This window comes from Suncus etruscus, chromosome 15, assembly GCF_024139225.1.
Source record: "Suncus etruscus isolate mSunEtr1 chromosome 15, mSunEtr1.pri.cur, whole genome shotgun sequence".
NCBI classification, from domain to species: domain Eukaryota; kingdom Metazoa; phylum Chordata; class Mammalia; order Eulipotyphla; family Soricidae; genus Suncus; species Suncus etruscus.
The window spans coordinates 19,437,227-19,457,621 of NC_064862.1; the positions used below are offsets into that span (position 1 = coordinate 19,437,227).

The window sequence follows — 20,395 nt, forward strand, 5'->3', positions numbered from 1 at the left end:
TTTTTATCTTCGCCTTTAAAAATAAATTTTACGGGGCCGGGTAGACGAAGGACCGCGGTTCGATCCCCCGGCGTCCCATATGGTCCCCCCATGCCAGGGGCGATTTCTGAGCACATAGCCAGGAGTAACACCTGAGCGTCAAAACGGGTGTGGCCCAAAAACCAAAAATAAATAAATAAATAAATTTTACGGGGTGGGGAGGCCACGCCCAACAGGAACCACTAGCAGCCATCCTCCAGAAACTCTGAGGTGCCAAGGCTCGAGCCCGGGGTGCCCACATGCACAGCCTTTTTCATCTTCTGAATTTCCTCCTGGCTCCATCTTCACCTTTTTATCTGATGATCTCAGAGGGAGGTGCGGATGTTGGAACTTTCCAGAGTAACCCAGAGGCTGCATTGCCGGGACCTGGTGTAGATGCCTCTCTCTGGGCCTCAATTTCCCCACTCGAAGCAAGAATCCTGAGGCTTTTTGGTGCTAAGAATAGAAGCCGCAGGGGCCGGGCGGTGGCGCTGGAGGTAAGGTGCCTGCCTTGCCTGCGCTAGCCTAGGACGGACCGCGGTTCGATCCCCCGGCGTCCCATATGGTCCCCCAAGCCAGGAGCGACTTCTGAGCGCATAGCCAGGAGTAACCCCTGAGCGTCACAGGGTGTGGCCCAAAAACCAAAAAAAAAAAAAAAAAAAATAGAAGCAGCAGATCTGACCCTGGTGCAGAAAACAGTGTCTGCGAGACAGCAGCAAAGATACTCCCAGCCTCTACCTCTAAACAGCCTTGCAGCTGCCGTTTTGTACCCAGAACAGTTCCGGGACACTGCTCTGCACCTTTGCTTTGCCATCCCAGCAGGCCTGGCCCACAGTGGCCTGGGCACAGGGCTCCAGTCCCCTTGTAAGGCAGAAGGAAGGGGAAGAAGGAGGATCCTCTGGTGCCCCTCAATCCTCTGGAAGCACCACCCTCCGCCTTCCCTCTCTCCCCATCCTGGAGTGGTGGTGACCAGGGTGCCAGGGAATTGCTCAGGGACCCAAGCAGGCAGGCAGAGGGGAGTTCTCACAGCCTGGCGTGGGGCCAACCCCTTTGAGAAAAAGGCTGAGACCCATTTCTCACTGTCTGTTGCTCCAGACTTTGACCCCGAGTTCCAGTTCCAGCTGGCTCAGGCAAGCAGCCAGAGGACAGGCAGGGCGCCCCAGAACAGGATCCTCCCCTCAGCAGAAGGGACCAGGCTCTGCCAGCAGCTGTCTCTTTTCTGGGGACCTTTGGCCCTCCAGGTGAGTAGCGGCTGCACTTTTGAGCTGGGGCTGAGGTTGCAGAATAGAGCAGAATTCAGTGATCTCCCCTTATTTGCAAAAAAGGCTGCAGAGTGGAGCCAGAGGCCAAAGGCAGTGGGCAAAGATCCCAGGTGAGTGATTTCAGCTCCCGGAGTCTCAGTTTTGTACTATGAGACATGGGCATCATAATTCACCTCTGACAGTGCAGGCAAGTTGTTGTTGTTGTTATTGTTAGTTATTATTATTATATAATAGATTGCAATATATCATTAGTAATTATTATTATTATTATTATTTTGTGGTGCTAGGGATTGGATCCAGACTTCACATATGAAGGCTAATGCCCCACCCCTGAGCTTTATTCTCTACCCCAAGGTTAATGCCTTTGAAAAGATGCTGAATGTTATGTATCTGAGTCCTGCATTTATAGTAAATGCTTCATAAATACTTGCTACTATTATCGGGGATGGGGAAGCGGATTGGCAATCTTACATTGCCAATGTTACAGAATCAATCTGTAACATTTCCTTTTTGAGTTTGGTTTTTTTTTTGGGGGGGGAGAGGTGCAGGTAATATTAGAGGTAACTCCTGGCCAAGTGCTCAGGGATTGCTACAGGTGGTCAGGGAACAGTGCAGTGCCACGAATCAAACTTGGGGTTCCCATGGGCAAAGCCTGCACCTCAAGGCTTGGCGCTGTGTTCACACCCTTAGAATGTGTTCATTTTATCTGTTTATCTGGAGGAGGGAATAGAGTCCTGGGGTTCTCTCTGTTTGGGGTATTGCTCTGGGCAGTGTGTAGGGGATCATACAGTACCAGGGATCAAATGGGTACCTCTGTACTATACTTCTCCAGCCCCCTGAATCAATCTATTTTTCCCTGGTGTTTTTTTTTTGGGGGGGGATGCTCTTTGCTCAGGGGGGGTCAGCCACGAGCCAAGCAGGTACCTGACCCTCTGCACTCTCACTCCAGTCCACTGATCCTGGAATCAATTCCATTTTTGTTGTTGTTTTCTTTTGTTTTGTTTTTGGGTTACACCAGCTGTGCTAAGGGGTTATGCCTGACTTTGCTCTTGGAAATTATTCCTGGCAGGCTTTGTGCTATCTCTTTGGCCCCAAGACTCAGTTCCATTTTAAAGAGAAAGTCTGAGGGCCGGAGAGATAGCATAGAGGTAAGGCATTTGCCTTGCAAGCAGAAGGTCAGTGGTTCGAATCCCGGCATCCCATATGGTCCCCTGAGCCTGCCAGGAGCGATTTTTGAGCATAGAGCCAGGAGTAACCCCTGAGAACTGCTGGGTGTGACCCCCCCAAAATAAAATAATTAAAGAGAAAGTATGAAAATGTCAACTTCATAAGCCCTAGGGGGCCAATGGGCGAAGTATAGGGTTCTGGTCCAAATACCTCCTTCTGACTTGCCAGGGGGTGGAAGTGGGGGGTTATCCACAAATAATAGCCCTCAGACTCTGTTCTCAGGGTTCACTCCTGGCAGGTTCGGGGGACCCTATAGGATACTAACTCTGGGTGGCTGCATGCAAGGCATGCTCCCTCCCCACTATACTGTCTCTCTGGCTCCTGAATCTATTTATCTGTTTGATTTTAAAGATAAAGCCTGAAAATGTTAACTTCATAAGCAATAGCCCCAGGGGGCACTGAGTAAGTGCCTTACCCTGTGTACAATCAGTCCAGGCCCCTTCCCTTGTAACTCCTTTTAAATTTTATTTACTGGGACCCAAGAGATAGCATGGAGGTAGGGTGTTTATCTTGCATGCAGAAGGGTGGTGGTTCGAATCCCGGCACCCCAGATGGTCCCCCGAGCCTGCCAGGAGCGATTTCTGAGCATAGAGCCAAAAGTAACTCCTGAGCACTGCTGGAGTTACTCAAAACAAAAATAAATTTTATTTATTTATGTATTTGTTTAGGGACCACATCTGGTGGCCCTCAGTGGTTATTCCTGGCTCTGGGCTCAGAAATCATTTCTCTCAGGCTCTCAGGACCATTTGGAATGCTGGGGATCCAACCCAGCTGGACACTTGTAAGGCAAACACTTTCCCCACTGTGCTATCTTCAGGGCCCTGCAGCTCCTTTTTTCTATGAAACCTTTCATGTCTTTGTGCCTATTCAAGGCACCCACAGCCTCAGGTGGTGGTGGTGGGGAGGGTGCAAATCCAGGTAAGATAGGAAGAAAAGCAGCCAGTGTTGGAAGCTGCATGCCTGCCGCTGCCTAGGGAGCATTGCAGAGAAAGCCCGAGAGAAGGGGCTCCCCAACCACTGACCACAGTAGCTATGACTTGGGGACAGTCCCCTCCCTTCTGAATTTCGGTCCCTGAGCTCTAGAAGCTCTGAAGAACAGTGGGGAAGATGAAGATAGAGGAGGTCAGTTTCTCATCTATGTGTGTGTATGCGCGTGTGTGTGTGTGTGTGTGTGTGTGTGTGTGTGTGTGTGTGTAGCAGGGGCAAGTGCCCCCCACAAACGTACACACACCCCAGACACACACAGACACCCCAGACACACATGCCACATACATGTGCACACATAGACACATATCACATATAGACATAACACCATACATACCACGCACACCACACACACGTGAAATGACTCCGTTTGATTCTTCCAGATGTTCCTTCCAAGCTCACTGGATTGATATAATTACATAAGGTATAAGCAAAGGAGGGCTGGAATGACAGTACAGTGGGTGGTCAACTTTGCATGCTGTTAACCTAGGTTCAATCCCAGACTCTTTACAGTCCCCCTAGTCCCACTGGGAGTGATGTGATCCCTAAGGGCAGAGCCAGGAGTAAGCCCTGAGCTTTACGAGCACGCACCCACCAAAAACAAAACCAAATGGACAGTAAGAAAAACTAGATGGGGGGTGGGGGTGAGGCTGGAGAGATAGCACAGCGGCGTTTGCCTTGCAAGCAGCCGATCCAGGACCTAAGGTGGTTGGTTCGAATCCCGGTGTCCCATATGGTCCCCCCTGCCTGCCAGGAGCTATTTCTGAGCAGACAGCCAGGAGTAATAATCCCTGAGAGCCACTGGGTGTGGCCCAAAAACCAAAAAAAAAAAGAAAAACTAGATTCAGTTTTTGCCTTGCATGCTGCTGACCCAGGTTCCATCCCTGTCATCCCAGGTGGCCCCCCAAGTGTGTCAGGAATGTTTCCTTAGTGCAGAGCCAAGAGGAATCTTTGAGCACCACTGGGTGTGGCTCAAAAACAAACAAAACAAACAAAAAAACTGCATTCACCACAAGAAAACAGCTGAAGATAACGAGATGAGCCATGGTCCTATATGTCCAGATGTTCATTTTTTTTTTTTTTTTTTTGGTTTTTCGGGCCACACCCGTTTGATGCTCAGGGGTTACTCCTGGCTAAGCGCTCAGAAATTGCCCCTGACTTGGGGGAACCATATGGGACGCCGGGGGATTGAACCCGGTCCTTCCTTGGCTAGCGCTTGCAAGGCAGACACCTTACCTCTAGCGCCACCTCACCAGCCCCCAGATGTTCATTTTTCAAGTTCAGAAGTTTATTCCAGGGCTGGAGAGAGAGAGAGAGAGAGAGAGAGAGAGAGAGAGAGAGAGAAGAGAGAGAGAGAGAGAGAGAGAGAGAGAGAGAGAGAGAGAGAGAGAGAGAGAACTCGGCAGGGGGCTTATCTTGCATGTGGTCCCCTGAGCTCCACCAGGAGTAAGCCCTAAGTACAGCCAAGTGTGGCCCCAAAACAAAACAAAACTCAAAGCAAAACAAAAAAGAAGTTTTTTCCCCTGTATCAATGACTACTTTTACCTGAGGTTCAGTCTAAGAGAGCCTAAGTCTGGATTCTATTTCTAGGAGCCTTAGATGTTTCCCAGCCACTTGCTCAAAGAGTGACTTTGGGGGCCGGAGAGATAGCATGGAGGTAAGGCATTTGCCTTTCATGCAGGAGGTCATTGGTTCGAATCCCGGTGTCCCATATGGTCCCCCGTGCCTGCCAGGAGCAATTTCTGAGCATGGAGCCAGGAATAACCCCTGAGCACTGCCGGGTGTGACCCAAAAACCACAAAAAAAAAAAAAAAAAAAAAAAGAGTGACTTTGATCACTTTGATCAGAGTCAAACGAACCACATGATCTATAGAGAACCATACTGGACATGCAGTTTTGATGATTTATTTTTGGTTGGTTGGTTGGTTGTCTTTTTTTGCAATTCTAATCCAACTACCACCAACCAAAAAATTCCTGCACATACTGGTTTTTGTTTTTGTTTGTTTTGTTTTTTGGGCCACACCTGGTGACGCTCAGGGGTTACTCTTGGCTATGCCTCAGAAATCGCTCCTGACTTGGGGGACCATATGGGATGCTGGAGGATAGAACCTTGCTCCGTCCTAGGCTAGTGCAAGCAAGGCAGATGCCTTACCGCTTACACCACTGCTCTGGTCCCTTCCTGCACATACTGTTTTTGATGATTGTTTTGTTTGGATAAGTGGGAATCCAAATAGCTTGACCCTTGACTACTCACAATTGGGTGGGGGGACCCATTTGTGGGCTGGTCTTTGGGCATAGGGACCTTCTGGGCTCTGATGTCACTCGCTGTGACAGAAAAAAAAAAGCAGTGACAGGAGAGAGAGAGAGAGAGAGAGAGAGAGGAGATTGAGAGAGAGAGAGAGAGAGAGAAGAGAGAGAGAGAGAGAGAGAATATCAAGAAGTAGCTACATCGGTGAACTTGAGTCTTGACCCTATGGGGCTGTTTGTTTTCTGCTATTGCTGAATGAAAGTGAGGACAGCCCATCGTTATCGGATATATGGGTACCACTTTTGAAGACCCTGGATGAAAAAGGCATGAGTTGCAAAGCCATACACAATGCAAGGAACAAGACGTTGGCAAGTCCTGGTAGGCAAGGTATCAGATCATCTGCTAACTTGGGAAAATATCAAGGGTGTATTTTAGAGCAATCCTGTGAACCATTTGAAAAGAAGAGTTCTGGAAGAGCCTCAACTCAAGATAGAAGCATTGTTTTAAAAGATTAATTTGACTTTTAATAAATTTAAGCCATCAAAAAAAAAAAAAAAGAAGTAGCTACTGTTGTTTTCTGACCCCCTCCCTCAGTCTTGCCTTTGTGGGGAACAGGTAGGCCACATCCACCAGTACTCAAGAGCAATTTCTGATTCTATGCTCAGAGTAACCCCAGAGGTGTGCGGGGGGGAACCATAGGCCATTCCAAGATTGAACCGGGGTCAGCTGCATACAAGGCGAGTGTGTTGGAAAGAGAACTGGCTTCTACCCATAAAGCATGTTCACTGCCTTCCTGTTCTTCAAGTCTGAGTGTCGGTCAGACTAGGCAATGCGGGCAGAGTCAGAAGACCCCAGAAGTGGAGAGGTGATGCCAAGGTACCCTTGTGAGAGATCATCTGACCCTCTCTTTCCTCACCCTTTCAGTCCCTCTTCTTGCTGGTTTCAAGGTGGCAGGGACAAGAGTGACCATGCGCTGGGGCTTGGCACTGAGCTAGTCTCTTCACGCTCAACCCCATGAGTTGGGGTTTCCTCCTGCTGAGCAGCTGGGGAGACAGGCAAAGGCCCCCAGCCTTGGCTGCCAGCTAAAAGAAGCTGAACCCTGGGGAACGCACCGTCTTGTCTTGCCTTGTTTGGGTTTTTTGAGCTCCAACTTGGCCGCTGCCGCCCCAGCTGTGCCCAGTTCTTGGGGAGCTGTTTCTCCCCCATCCAGAACTAGGCCCTATTGAGAATGTTCTCCCTCCCCGGGAGTTGCCAGGAGCTGAGATCCACTGGGAGTTGGGAGTCAAGAGAGGGAACCGATGAATCTGGCCCTTCCAGGCACAAAACGTCCCCTTGTTCTGCCTCAGCAGGAGTCCAATCTTCTGCAGTTCAGGGCTCAAGGCAGTTTCAAGGTCAAAAGCTACTCAGCCTTTTCAAGTTGAGCCTGCCCAGCAGTTCAGCCCCCCAAGACCAACCCCCAGAGCTCCCTGCAGAGCCGTGCCTGGGAGGAGAATGTGCAACTGAAATGTTTTGGTTGTCTTGTTTTGGTTTTGCTTGTTCGTTCTTTTTCTTTCTTTTTTTTTTTTTGGGGGGGGGGAGGGGTTTTGGGCCACACCCGGCGGTGCTCTTTTTCATCTTGCAGTCACACAACTGCAATAGCTCTGTGCTCTGAAATCACTCCTGGGAGGCTGGAGGTGGCATATGGGATACTGAGGGATAGAACCTAGGTCAAGTCGCATGCAAGGCAAATGCTATCTTCACTATGCTATTGCTTTGGCCTCTTTTTCTTTTCTTTCTCACTATATGCTTGGGGGCTTTCACCTGCATTGTTCAAACTTATTCCTGAGCTTATTCTGCACTCAGGGATCACTCCTGGCAGGTGGTTCAGGGAACCAAATAGAAAGCTGAGAATTGAACTCGGGTTGACCACCTACAAAGCAAATACCTTCCCCACTGTGCTGTCATTCCAGCCTCTCAATGGAGTTTAACCCAAGTTTCCAGAAGTTGATATGCATGAAAGTCTTGGAACCAAGGTCAAGGGCCAGTGAGCCAGCAGAGAAGCTGAGATCTGAATCAGGGGGAGTCAGAGCCCTGGCTCCTAACGATCCACCAGCTCTTTTTATATTCTGGAGGGCAGAGAGAGGAGGGTGTCTGTGGAAGACCATGTCCTAGAGATTGCAGTGTCCCAACACTCTGTGCACCCTGGGTGTGATGCTTTGCCCCTCTGTGCCTTGTTTAGTTTCATTTGTTTTTCTCACTGGGGAGGCTTGAGAGAATCCAGTCTGAAAAGGGCTGGGTGTGGGTGGTGGGAACCCAGCACTTTCTCAGCCTTGGACAGATGGTTGTGGGGCGGTAAAGGCATCATGCTGGCACCTCTGCCCTCCCGCAGGCTGGCACGATGCGCGTGGTGGTGATCGGCGCGGGCGTCATCGGCCTCTCCACTGCCCTGTGTATCTACGAACGCTACCACCCGGTTCTGCCCTCACTGGAGCTAAAGGTCTATGCAGACCGCTTCAGCCCATTTACCACCACTGACCTGGCAGCTGGCCTCTGGCAGCCCTATCTCTCTGAGCCCAGCAAATCCCCAGGAGGCGTGAGTGAGGGGTCCCTGGGGAGGGTCCTGGGGTTGAGTTTTTAGAGGGGGTTGCCCCCTTTTGAGAGTACTCTCACCAAAACCAGCCTCCTGGTCAAAGTTCTGGCTTGGCAGGACATGAAGGAAATATGAATTAGGTGGGCCGTTTGCGTTTGTGTTGAGTGAGCAGACCTGGGATGGACCCAGATTCGATTCCCAGCATCCTGTATGGTCCCCCAAGCTAGGAGCAATTTCTGAGTGCATAGCCAGAAGTAAGAAAGAAAATAAGCCAGAAGGAAGGAAGGAAGGAAGGAAGGAAGGAAGGAAGGAAGGAAGGAAGGAAGGAAGGAAGGAAGGAAGGAAGGGAAGGAGGGAGGGAGGGAGGGAGAGAGGGAGGAAGGAAGGGAGGGAGGAAGGAAGGGAGGAAGGAAGGAAGGAAGGGAGGGAGAAAAGGAAGGAGGGAAGGGAGGGAGGCAGGGAGGGAGAAAAGGAAGGAGGGAAGGAGAGGAGGGAGGGAAGGAGGGAGGAGGGCAGGGGAGGGAGAGAGGAGGGAGAGAGGGAGGAGAAAGAAAGAAAGAAGAGAGAAAGAAAGAAAGAAAGAGAAGAAAGAAATAAAGAAAGAAAGAAAGAAAGAAAAGAAAGAAAAGAAAGAAAGAAAGAAAGAAAGAAAGAAAGAAAGAAAGAAAGAAAGAAAGAGGAGAGAAAGAAAGAAAGAGGAGAGAAAGAAAGAGAGAGAAAGAAAGAAAGAAAGAAAGAAAGAAAGAGGAGAGAATGAAAGAAAGAGGAGAGAAAGAACGAAAGAAAAGAAAGAAAAGAGAAAGAAAGAAAGAAAGAAAAGGAAAGAAAGAAAGAAAGAAAGAAAGAAGAAGAAAGAAAGAAAGAAAGAAAGAAAGAAAGGAAAGAAAGAAAAAGAAAGAAGAAAATATGAATTAGGGACCTAAGGAAATAGAACAGCGGGAAGGCATTCGTCTTACATGCAGCTGACCCAGGTTGTAAGAATAAAGATATTAATTCTGGGGTTCTGGATGGTTGTGGATGGTGATGGAGATGGATGGAGGGGGCCTTTCTCTGCGGCCTTAGCCACGAGCCAGCAACTCCTTCCAGCTGGTGGGTCTAAGGGTTCAGGGTATCCTCGAGGAAAAGAATTACAGGCAGTCAGGTTTCAGAAGACATGAAGCTTTATTCAAGGCCCTAGCCACCTGAGCTGACCTTTGAAGCAAACTTCATAAGTAGCCCTGCATTCAAACCTGTCTCTTCTCTCTCCATCCTGCTTCTCCTCCACCTCTCCCAAGCATTCCTTGAATCTCCTTTTACACCACCCCTCAGGCAATCCTTTTCCAAAGACCCCTCCCAGAAATGGGCAGGTCTTACCATCAGGTAAGGTTACTCAGGACGAATGGGGGTTTGGGGTAACACCAGGTTTGATCCAGGAGGGAACAGTGTGGGTTTCTGGATCTGGGTCTTGTTCCCCCCAAATAGCTGGACCACAGAGCCATAGCAGCTGGTACTTGGGCTTTCTTTTCTCTAGTGGGGTACTAGTGACAGATTTGGGGTGGCATGTTGGTCCTCCCAGGCACTGGAACCAGCAGACCTTTGACTACCTCCTGGGCCACGTCCATTCTCCCAATGCGGCATCCATGGGGCTGGCTCTCATCTCCGGCTACAATCTCTTCTGCAAAGTGGTTCCGGTGAGTGACGGACTGTGGGGACCTTTATTGCAAGCCAGGACTGGGTCTTGGGAGAATTTTAAGCCTCATATGAAACCCCACAGCTGATGAATAGCATGTTCTTTTTTCTTGAAATGTATTTCTACTGTTATCAGGGACTGAGGAAGAGAGGAGTTAATACTCTTTTTGTTTGGTTTATTGATCCTGGGGACAGAACCCAGGGCCTCTCACATGTAAGGTATGTGCTTGACCACTCAACTACCTCTCCAGAAGAGCCCTTACATTTAATTTTTGATGTAAGAATCATGTCTGAGTAGCAAGGAAGATAGTACAGAAGATAAGGAACTTGTCTTGCATGCAGCCAACAGATTCTATCTCTAAAGCCACTAATGGTTCCCTGAGTGTCAGTGAAATGCTTGGGGCCATGCTTTAGACACTATAAACATTCTGTACACTTGAATTATTGTCATTAGGTTTTGTTTGTTTTGGTGGAACACACTTGACAGTGCTCAGAGACTATGTCCTGGCTCTGCATTCAGGAATCACTCCTGGTGGGCTCAGGGGACCATATAAGATGCTGGGGATTGAGCCTGGGTCAGCCACATGCAGGCAAATGTCCTCCCTGCTGTGTTATCACTCCAGCTCCTCACTAGTTATTTTCTTAAGGTCCCTATTACCATAATGTCTATCCCACTATTCCTGCATCTTTGGGGCCAGAGAGACAGTACAGCAAGGAGGGCACTTGCCTTATACACAACTGACCCAGGTTCAAATCTTGGCACCACGTAGAGTCTCCAGAGCACTACCAGGAGTGATTCCTGAGAGCAGAGCCAGAGTAACCCCTGAGCACCACCAGGTATGACTAAAAATAAAAACAAAACCAAAAGAGCCTATTCCTGATTCTCTTCTTTTCTTCTCCTTCCTTGGCAGGACCCTCCGTGGAAGAACACGGTTCTGGGATTCCGAAAGTTGACCCCTAGAGAGCTGGACATGTTCCCTGATTATAGGTGAGGTTATAGGTTATAGGTTATAGGTTATAGGTTATAGGTCAAGGGAGGGAGTATAGGGCAGGGCCCTGCAGTTCAGTCGTATCTCTAAGACACCGCAAGATGGAGGCATCCTATCCACAGACCCTCCTGGTCTCCTCGAGTTCTTTCTAGTTCCTCTGGATGGGCAATGGCCCCAAGATGGTCCTTAAGCTAGGAAGGCAGGGGTTGGAACCCCAGAATATCACTCTCTACTGTTGTTCAGGGGCACATCCAGCAGTTTTTATTTTTATTTTGTGTGTGTGTGTGTGTGTGTGTGTGTGTGTGTGGTTTTTGGGTCACACCCGGCAGTGCTCAGGGGTTATTCCTGTCTCCAGGCTCAGAAATTGCTCCTGGCAGGCACGGGGGACCATATGGGACACCAGAATTCGAACTGATGACCTCCTGCATGAAAGGCAAACGCCTTATCTCCATGCTATCTCTCCAGCCCCCACATCCAGCGGTTTAATGATCACTTCCAGCCCTGTGCTTGGGAGTGGTTTCTGGTGCTCTTGAGATCTCTCTCTCTCTCTCTCTCTCTCCTCTCCTCTCTCTCCTCTCCCTCTCTCTCTCTTCTCCTCTCCTCTCTCTCTCTCTCCCTCCTCTTTCCTCTCTCTCTCTCACATTCAACTCACACTCATCTCACTCACTCTCTCTGCTCTCTCTCTTGCTCCTCTCTCACTACTCTATTTTGTAGCTAAGCAAAAAAGGGCTTCAGGGAGGTACCCCAAATGTGAATGGGTGTGACACCCCTCTATTCTGTTGGGGTTTTGTTTTTGGGGTCACACTTGACCATTGTTCAGGGGTGACCTCCTGGCTCTGCACTCCCAGAGATTTACTCCTGGATTACTCTATGGGATGTCGGAGATCAATCCAGGTTGGCTACACACAAGGCAAGCATCTTCCCCACTGTACAATCACTCAGCCCCTCTTCATATTTTCCTTATTGCTGACTCTGATCCTCTCTTCATTCCTCTGTGACTAACTCCCCTGCAAACGCACACCTCAAGACTAGAGATTAACCTCTGAACACTTCAGTTCCAGGGGTAACTTCAGAACAAAACAAGGACATGTTCCGTTGCATGGAGTTGAAAAACACCATGTCCTTGAATTTCGCCCACACATCTTGACTTTATCTTTTCAAAGCTCAAAGAATGAGGGGCTGGAGAGTTGTTCAAGGTGTAAGGCACTTGCCTCACATGTTGTCTAGTTGGGTTCCATCCCTGACAACCCAGATGGACCCTGGAGCCCCACTAGTAGAATCCTGAGTGGAGAGTCAAGAGTAGGTCCTGAGCACCACTGGGTATGATGCAAACAAATAAAATAAGAGATTAGGGGCTGGAGTGATAGCACAGCATGGAGGGCATTTGTCTTGCATGCAGTCCACCCAGGTTCAATCCCTGACATTCCATAGGGTCCCCCGAGCCTGCCAGGAGTGATTTCTGAAAGAAGAGCCAGGAGTAAGCTCTGATCACTGCAGGGTATGACCCAAAACCTAAATGAAGAGACTGATTCTGGCTCTCTGTTTGTCCTGATTTTGGTCATTTCTTCCTATTTGATGCCTGCGGTGATGCCAGCTATGGCTGGTTCAACACAGCCCTAATACTGGAGGGCAGGAGGTACCTGCAGTGGCTGACTGACAGGTAAGAGTTTTTTTTGTTTTGTTTTTTGTTTTTTCAGGTAAGAGTTTTAAGAAAAACAACTTCCTCCCTCTTTCAGAGCCAGCACCACTGTGATGTTGGTTTCTGAGCTTCATCTTTGGGTATCTCATGGGCCATTGGAAATTCTTAGTTGTGATGGTTAATCTCTTTGGTCCTCTCACCACTCTCACAGAGGCACTAAGACAGTCGCCCATGCCTGGTGGGACTTAGAACTTCCAAGACAGTGCTGGAGAAATAGCACAGCAGTAAGGCATTTATTTGCCTTGCACGCAGCTGATTCAGGACAGAAGGTGGTTCAAATCCTGACATCCCCATATGGTCCCCCGAGCCAGCCAGGAGTGATTTTCTGAGTACAGAGCAAGGAATAACTGCTGAGTAGCCACCGGGTGTGACCCAAAATAAGCCCCCCCCAAAAAAAAGAACTTCCAAGACAAGGGGTTTGTTTTGTTCATTTTGTTTTTGTTTGGGGATGCTCAAGACTTTCTCCTAGCTCAATTCAAACGTAGACTCCTGGAGGACTCGTGGGACCATATTGGGTGCTAAGGATTGAATCCGGGGTGGCCATATGTCAGGCAAAAGCCCTCCATGCTGAACTATCGTTCCAGCACTGTTTTTGCTTTTTTTTGAGTGCCACACTCATCAGTGCTTAGGGCTCTGTGCTCAGGGATCCCTCCTGGTGAGGCTTTAGGGACCATATGGGGTGGCAGAGATTAAACTTAGGTCAGGTTAAATAAAACATTATCTTCTGGGTCGGAGTGATGGTGCAAGCAGTAAGGCATCTGACTTGCTTGCGCTAGCCTAGGACTGACGTTGGTTAGATCCCCTGGAATTCCATATAGTCCCCTAAGTCAGGAGCAGTTTCTGAGCACAGAGCTAGGAGTAACCGCTGAGTGTCGATGGGTCTGGCCCAAGAACTAAACAAACAAACAAACAAACAAAAATCTTATCTTCTGTATTCTCTTTCTGGCCCAAGCATTTTATTTTTAAAAACATTTTTTCATAAAAAAAAAAAAAAAAAAAACTCAGAAGGGGTCGGAGAGATAGCACAGCGGTAAGGCGTTTGCCTTAGACACAGAAGGACGTGTGGGTTCAAATCCGTGTCCCATATGGTCCCCCGAGCCTGCCAGGAGCAATTTCTGAGCATGGAGCCAGGAGTAACCCCTGAGCGCTGCCGGTCTGACCCAGAAACAAACAACAACAACAACAACAACAACAACAAATACTCAGGATGGAGATTAACATTTAAAACAATGACTTTTAATCTGAGACAAGTTTTTTTTTTTTTTAATTTTATTTATTGATTGGTTTGGTTGGGTTTTTTTTTAGGCCACCTATCCAGCGGAGCTCAGGGGGTTACTCCTGGCTCTTGCTTTCAGAAATCGCCCCCCTGGTAGGCTGGGGGGGTCCCAGTATGGGAAGCCGGGAATAGAACTGGAATTCCCTCCTAGGTATGTCCCTCATGCAAGGCAAATAGGCCTACGCTGTGCTATCTCTCCTGCCCTGGGACAATTTTTGATAGGTGATATTGACTGTCATTCTCACTCTCCTCCTCAGGGATGCCAAATAGGACCAAAAACAGAATCCTGGAGGCCAGAAAATTCTAGTTGCATGCGGCCTAACTCCAGGATCAATTCTTGGTATCTCATATGGGTCCTCAGAGTCCTTGACAGGAGTGATCCTTGAGTGCAGGAGTCAGGACTAAGCCTAAGCACTGCTTGGGTATGGCCCTCCCCCGTGCAAAAAAGAAAGAAAACTGAATTATGGGTTTTTGATGTGTCCCTGAGATCCCAGTCTAACTGAAAGGGGAGTGAAGTTCTTCCAGAGGAAGGTTGAGTCTTTTGAGGAGGTGAGTTTAGGGGGAGAGGAGCTAGCAGGGGATGGATGTGGGAGGGAGGAAAAAGGGGGTTATGCCTCCTGTTGTGGGGTGAGGGGTTCCCTTCTCAAGCAACCAGGCACTCCGAGGCCTAGTGCTGGACTCTGCTTGCTGTGATATTTGGGGGGCAGGGGCAGTTTGGTCTGAGATGCAGACCAGGTTGCTGGTTACCTCTGGTGAGTAGCAGCTGAACCCCGGTCTCAAGTTTCCAGCAGATGCCCATATGCAGAGGGGGGCCCCCAACTCCCACTGACCTATTGATTGTCGCCAGGTTGGCCAGAGACGGTGTTTGATGTGATCATCAACTGCACTGGGGTGTGGGCTGGGGCGCTCCAGCCAGACCCCCTGCTACAGCCGGGCTCGAGGCCAGATCATCCAGTGTGAGCACTGGGGAGATGAGGCAGACTCAGGTTTCCATGCTGAGAGAGATGGTTATGAGGTCTCTTTCATCTTCAAAGTGGGGGGCAGGGCTGGAGAGATAGCACAGCAGTAGGGCATTTGCCTTGCAAGCAGCCAATCCAGTACCTAAGGTGGTTTGAATCCCATCATCCCATATGTTCCCCCATGCCTGCCAGGAGCAATTTCTGAGCACAAAGTCAGGAGTAACCCTGTGCACCGCCATGCTGGGTGTGGCCCAAAAACAAACAAACAACAACAAAAAAAAATCTGAGGGGGTCGTGTCTTGACCTCTGCTAGAGAACAGCCCACAGACTTCAGGAATCAATTGCTTGTTTCAAGGCCCCATCTAATAGTGCTCAGGGTCTCCTCCTGGCTCAGTGCTCAGGAATCACTCCTGGCAGGCTCTGGGACCACATGAGATGCAGGGAATTGAACCCAGGTTACCTGCGTACACGGCAAATGCCTTCCTCGCTCCAGCCCCTCATATTCACCTTTTTGTATTGTCTTGGCCAGCTTGAAGATCTTTGCCAGCTTCTTGGTGGGGAGGGGTGTAGTACAGAGGTAGTAACCCCTCTGCTTGGGTGAACCACTTCTCGTGACATCTACCCTGCTTCACCACCTTTGCCATCTCACAGATGGGGGAAAATTGGGGTCTGGGGGATTCACTGATACACCCGAGTTCATGCAGCAGTCAGAGGTGGAACTGGGACTCGAACCCTGACCTTCTTTCTGGCTTCAGAGTCTGTGTGTGTGTGTGTTGTGTGCCAAACCCCACGTTGCTTCTCGTGTGTGTGTGTGTGTGTGTGTGTGTGTGTGTGTGTGTGTGTTCATAAATATGTGGGTGTGGCTGCCCATTTCTACCCGTGTCTGGTGGCAGTGTGGAAATGGGAGCAGCAGGATGGAAGCTCAAACTCATAGGCACTTCCCCTCTGGGAACAAAGAGCCAAGTGCAGACTTGGGGTGTTCTGGCAGGGGTAAAGAATTTAGCCATTCTTTTCTTTTGGTGGGTTGTGGGGAGCTGGGCCACTCCTGATAGGGTTATTTCTGGTTCAGTACTCAGGAAACCATATGTGGTTCCAGGGATCAAACCAGCCAGGCAAGTGCTTTCCCCTCTGTTCTCTCTCTGTCTCTGTCTCTGTCTGTTTCTGTTTCTATCTCTCTGTCTCTCTATCTCTGTGTCTCTGTCTCTCTGTCTTTCTACAGTATTTCTCTGTCTCTGTATCTCTTTGTCTCTCTGTGTCTCTGTCTCTTTCTTTTTTTTTTTTTTTTTTTTTTTTTTTGTTTTTGGGTAACACCCGGCGATGCTCAGGGGTTACTCCTGGCTGTCTGCTCAGAAATAGCTCCTGGCAGGCACGGGGGACCATATGGGACACCGGGATTCGAGCCAACCACCTTTGGTCCTGGATCGGCTGCTTGCAAGGCAAACGCCGCTGTGCTATCTCTCCGGGCCTGTCTCTCTCTCTTTCATCCCAGTTTTGCCGCTCTTGTCACAGAGTGTGGCAGGGCCAGGAACCCACCTGATGCAGCTCCCGGGTGACACTTCCTCCTCCCACAGGTAGATGCCCCTTGGCTGAAGCACTTCATCATGACGCATGACCCAGAGAAAGGCATCTACAAGTCCCCGTACATCATCCCTGGGTAAACACCAGCATTCGGGCACACAAGGGGGGCCATTTGTCGGTCCCCAGTCCCCTCCGCCTAGTCAACAAGTTTTGTTTGTTCGCTTTTGTTTTGGTGCCACACTCGGCAGTGCTCAGGGCTCATTCCTGGCTCTGGGCTCAGAAATTACTCCTGGTAGGCTCAGGGGACCCTATGGGATGCCGGGGATCGAGCATGGGTTAGCCCCGTGCAAGGCAAATGCCCTCTCCGCTCCAGCCCCTGACCCCCTCACTTTTATGTAGAATCCAGACAGTGACTCTCGGGGGCATCTTCCAGCTGGGAAACTGGAGTGAGGTGAACAGCACCCAGGACCACAAGACTATTTGGGACGGCTGTCTCCAACTGGTGCCCTCTCTGAAGGTAAAGTGGGCAGGGTCTCCCCACTCCCTACCCTCCACCTCAGGGTCCTAGCAGCTTGCTCACAAGGACACATGGGAAACCATTAGAATCCTCTGGGGCAAGTGAGCAAATAAAGGCAGTGGCTCAAGTTGGGTCAGGAGCAGTGTAACCCTGCAAGGATACAAGGACAGACACAACAGCCTGCTGTGGCCTAGCGAGCTCTGGCTCATAGTGCACCCCACTATGCCCAGCTGCAAGGTCTGGGTCCTTCTGCAGACATGCTCTTGCACAAATCTCCATTCTCAGGCTGGAGTCATAGGAAGGGGGGTGGTATTTACCTTGCACAGGGCTGACCCAGTTTGGATCCCAGCATCTTTCATCTCATCTCCTGAGCCTTGCTAGGAATGATCCCTGAGTGCAGAGCCTGGAATCAGCCCTGAGTACAGCTGGGTGTGGTCACTTCTAGAAAAATAATAAAGGAGAAGGGGAGGGGGGTAGGGAAGGAAAAGGGGAAGGGAAGGGAATGGAGAGGATGGGAGATGAGGAGAGGGGTGGGGAGGGAAGCTAAGAGGAGAGAAGAAAAGGGGAAGGAAGGGAAGAAGGGGAGGGAAGGGAGGGAAGCTAAGGGGAAGGAAAGGGAAGGGAAGGATGGATCTGATCTCCATTATCATCTGCCTGTTGGTGGAGCCACAGAGTGGTCGGGTTTGGATGAAGGTGGAAGAAATGATGGGTTCATTGGTGAACACACACAGCAGGGTAACCACGAGGTGGTGACTTGAAAATATCATGGTGGCATTGAGGTGGCTGATAGAAGCAGGTGCAGTGGGAGGGATTAAAAAAGCACGAGGCACAGGTGGCAGTGGTGGTGATGTGATGGGGACAGAGCCAAGGGGCTCTGTTGGACTGGGGTGCCAAGGATGACACTCACAAGCTCCTCAAGACCAAGTCCCTATCACCCCTCCCATGGCAGCTGAGACATGTCCAGAGATGAACCAGGAGCATTTTCCTTTCCAGAATGCAAAATTTATTGGTGAACGCACTGGCTTCCGGCCAGCTCGCACCCAGGTACCGCATAGAACGAGAAGAAGCTTTGCTTCCGACCCAGCACGTAGAGGTGTGAGAGTCTCCCGGGTAACATGTAGCCCCACTAGCTCTTGGGAGTTTGAGTTGTGTGCAGAAGAAGATAGTACTCTCTCCACCAGGGTTGTGTGTGTGTATCTGGATAGGGTATTGTGTGTCTCATGTGATGTGGGATATAGAGTATGTGTGTTTATGTATAGAGAGGTTGCCTGTGTATGCAAGTCCAAAAGTTTTCTGTCTCCAGAGAAAGGTCATGAACATGTATGCATAAATGTGTGCGTGTCTGTGTGTGTGTGCAAGACATGGATGTAGAGAGGAAAAGTTGTGTGTAAGTACAGGAAAGGAATGTGGAGATTATTGAGCAGAATGTGGAGAGGTTAGGGTAGAGAAAAGTTGCATGTGCTCAGAAGGGTTGTGTGCATAGAAGAATATTAAGAATAAATATTAATTATATTAATTTTTTTTGTTTTTGGGCCACACCCGGTGGTGCTCAGGGGTTACCCCTGGCTGTCTGCTCAGAAATAGCTCCTGGCAGGCACGGGGAACCATATGGGACACCGGGATTTGAACCAACTATCTTTGGTCCTGGATCGGCTGCTTGCAAGGCAAACGCCGCTGTGCTATCTCTCCAGGCCCAATTATATTAATATTAATACTAATATTAAGGTGTGTGGATATGTGTGGAGAGGCTGTGGGGAGGAGGATATTGTGTGTGCATGGAAGGGTATGTGTGAACAGTGTGTGTTTACATGTAAGGATATTGTATGTGTGAACACCATGCAGAGATGCATGACCCACGCATGACCATGATGCGTTCCTCACTGCTGAGTGTCTTCGCTTTGAGGCAGGCTCTGGGGTCTCATCTGAATCTCTGGGTGCAGTAGCAGCCCGGTTCCAGGGGAGAGCGGAGGGTCTGTGTACTGGAGTTTCTGCTTGCAGAGCAGGGGAGGAGGAAGGCAAGCTCCAGAATTCCCGCTCATTCTATGTGCTGTGAGGGCAAAGCCCTCAGGAGGATTCGGGGGTGTCACCTCATGCCCCTCAATCCCAGAGTCCCATCATAACAGACTCTGGGCTCCTCATCCGTATCTGTGCCAGAGATGCTCCAGCAGCCCCAGCACAGTCGGGGCTCTTCTCTCTGCCCTCCTAGGTCATCCACAACTACGGCCATGGAGGCTACGGACCTCACCACCCACTGGGGCTGTGCTCTGCAGGAGGCCACACTCCTGGGCCAGGTCCTGGAGGAGAAGAAGCTGCTCAGGGCACCACCATCCCACCATCTGAAGATCCACGAACCCCGGCACTCCTCAGCCACCCCCACTGCCTTGGCTAGCCAGTCCAGGGACCCTTCTATTAGCCACCTTTGCTCCCTACCTCCTCACCCTTCCCTACTTATTTTGTTTTTTTGGAGGGTCACACCTAAGAGTGCTCAGGAGTTACTCCTGACTCTGTGCCCTGGTAGGCTCGGGAAGACCCAATGAGATGCAGGAATGGAACCCCGGGTTGGCCACATGCAAAGCAAACCACAATACCCACTATGCTATTGCTCTGGCCCCCAAAGTCAAGTTACTGAGGCAGATCCAGTCCCACCCATTCTCTGCCCCCCCATCTCCATTCCCAGATCTCCTCTTTTTTCTGCCTTATGAGCCCACAAGCTAAAGTGTGGGGGGCAGCCATCCCCAAGGGTGCAAAAATAAAATAGGAAAGTTAGAAACAAAAACAAAGGGGTGCAAGGGAACAGTGAGGCTGGCTGAGGTTAAGGAGCTGGGTTTCAGGTCACCAAAGATGTAGTAAAGGTTTCTGAGAAGTCCTTCAGCTAAAACACTGAGTAGATGTCTCTCTGGAGCCACCTGGCTCTGCAGACCCAGAGAGAGAAGTTCTTTGCTCAGGCAACAGTGGAGGGTGCACTGCATCTTATTTTCTCAGGAGCAGGTTTCAGGAGAGGAGGGATAAACAGCAAAGTACCGAGTGAGCAAAGTCTGATGGTCCCTTTCCCATGGTATTTGCTACCTAGCATGTGACTAATACCACACTATTTTGATCATTCTAGCTTGGTAATAAGTTTTCTGAAACCTGGGAAGTGGGGCTGGAGTGATAGTACAGTATGTGGGGCACCTATCTTGCACATGGCCAACCCAGATTCAATCCTGGTATCTTAGATGGCCCCTCAAGCCTGCCAGGAATGATTCCTGAAGTGTAGCATCAAGAGTGATCCCTGAGCACTGCTAGGTGTGGGTCCTCACTCCCAGAAAAATGAATTAAAAACTATGACGTAAGGACTTCCAACATTTTTTATTATTTTTGGGTCATACCAGGTGGCGCTCAAGTATTACTCCTGTTCTGTGTCCCAGAAATCACTCCATGGCACACCAGGGAAACTCTATGGGAAGCTGGGGTTCAAACCC

General features: G+C 49.7%; 1 protein-coding gene across 1 annotated transcript; it reads left to right on the forward strand.

Moving 5' to 3' along the window:
• Nucleotides 1-1,209: 1,209 nt before the first annotated feature.
• DAO (D-amino acid oxidase) lies at nt 1,210-19,390 on the forward strand (the record flags this gene model as incomplete). Its single annotated transcript, XM_049789394.1, is given in 13 exon segments — nt 1,210-1,259; nt 8,108-8,296; nt 8,298-8,311; nt 9,864-9,978; nt 10,888-10,964; nt 12,560-12,625; nt 14,435-14,493; nt 14,797-14,894; nt 16,471-16,553; nt 16,817-16,934; nt 17,928-18,029; nt 19,141-19,173; nt 19,175-19,390. Coding segments are annotated over 12 exon segments (1,161 nt in total), but the record flags the coding sequence as incomplete, so codon positions are not given.
• Between the last annotated feature and the right edge of the window lie 1,005 nt (nt 19,391-20,395).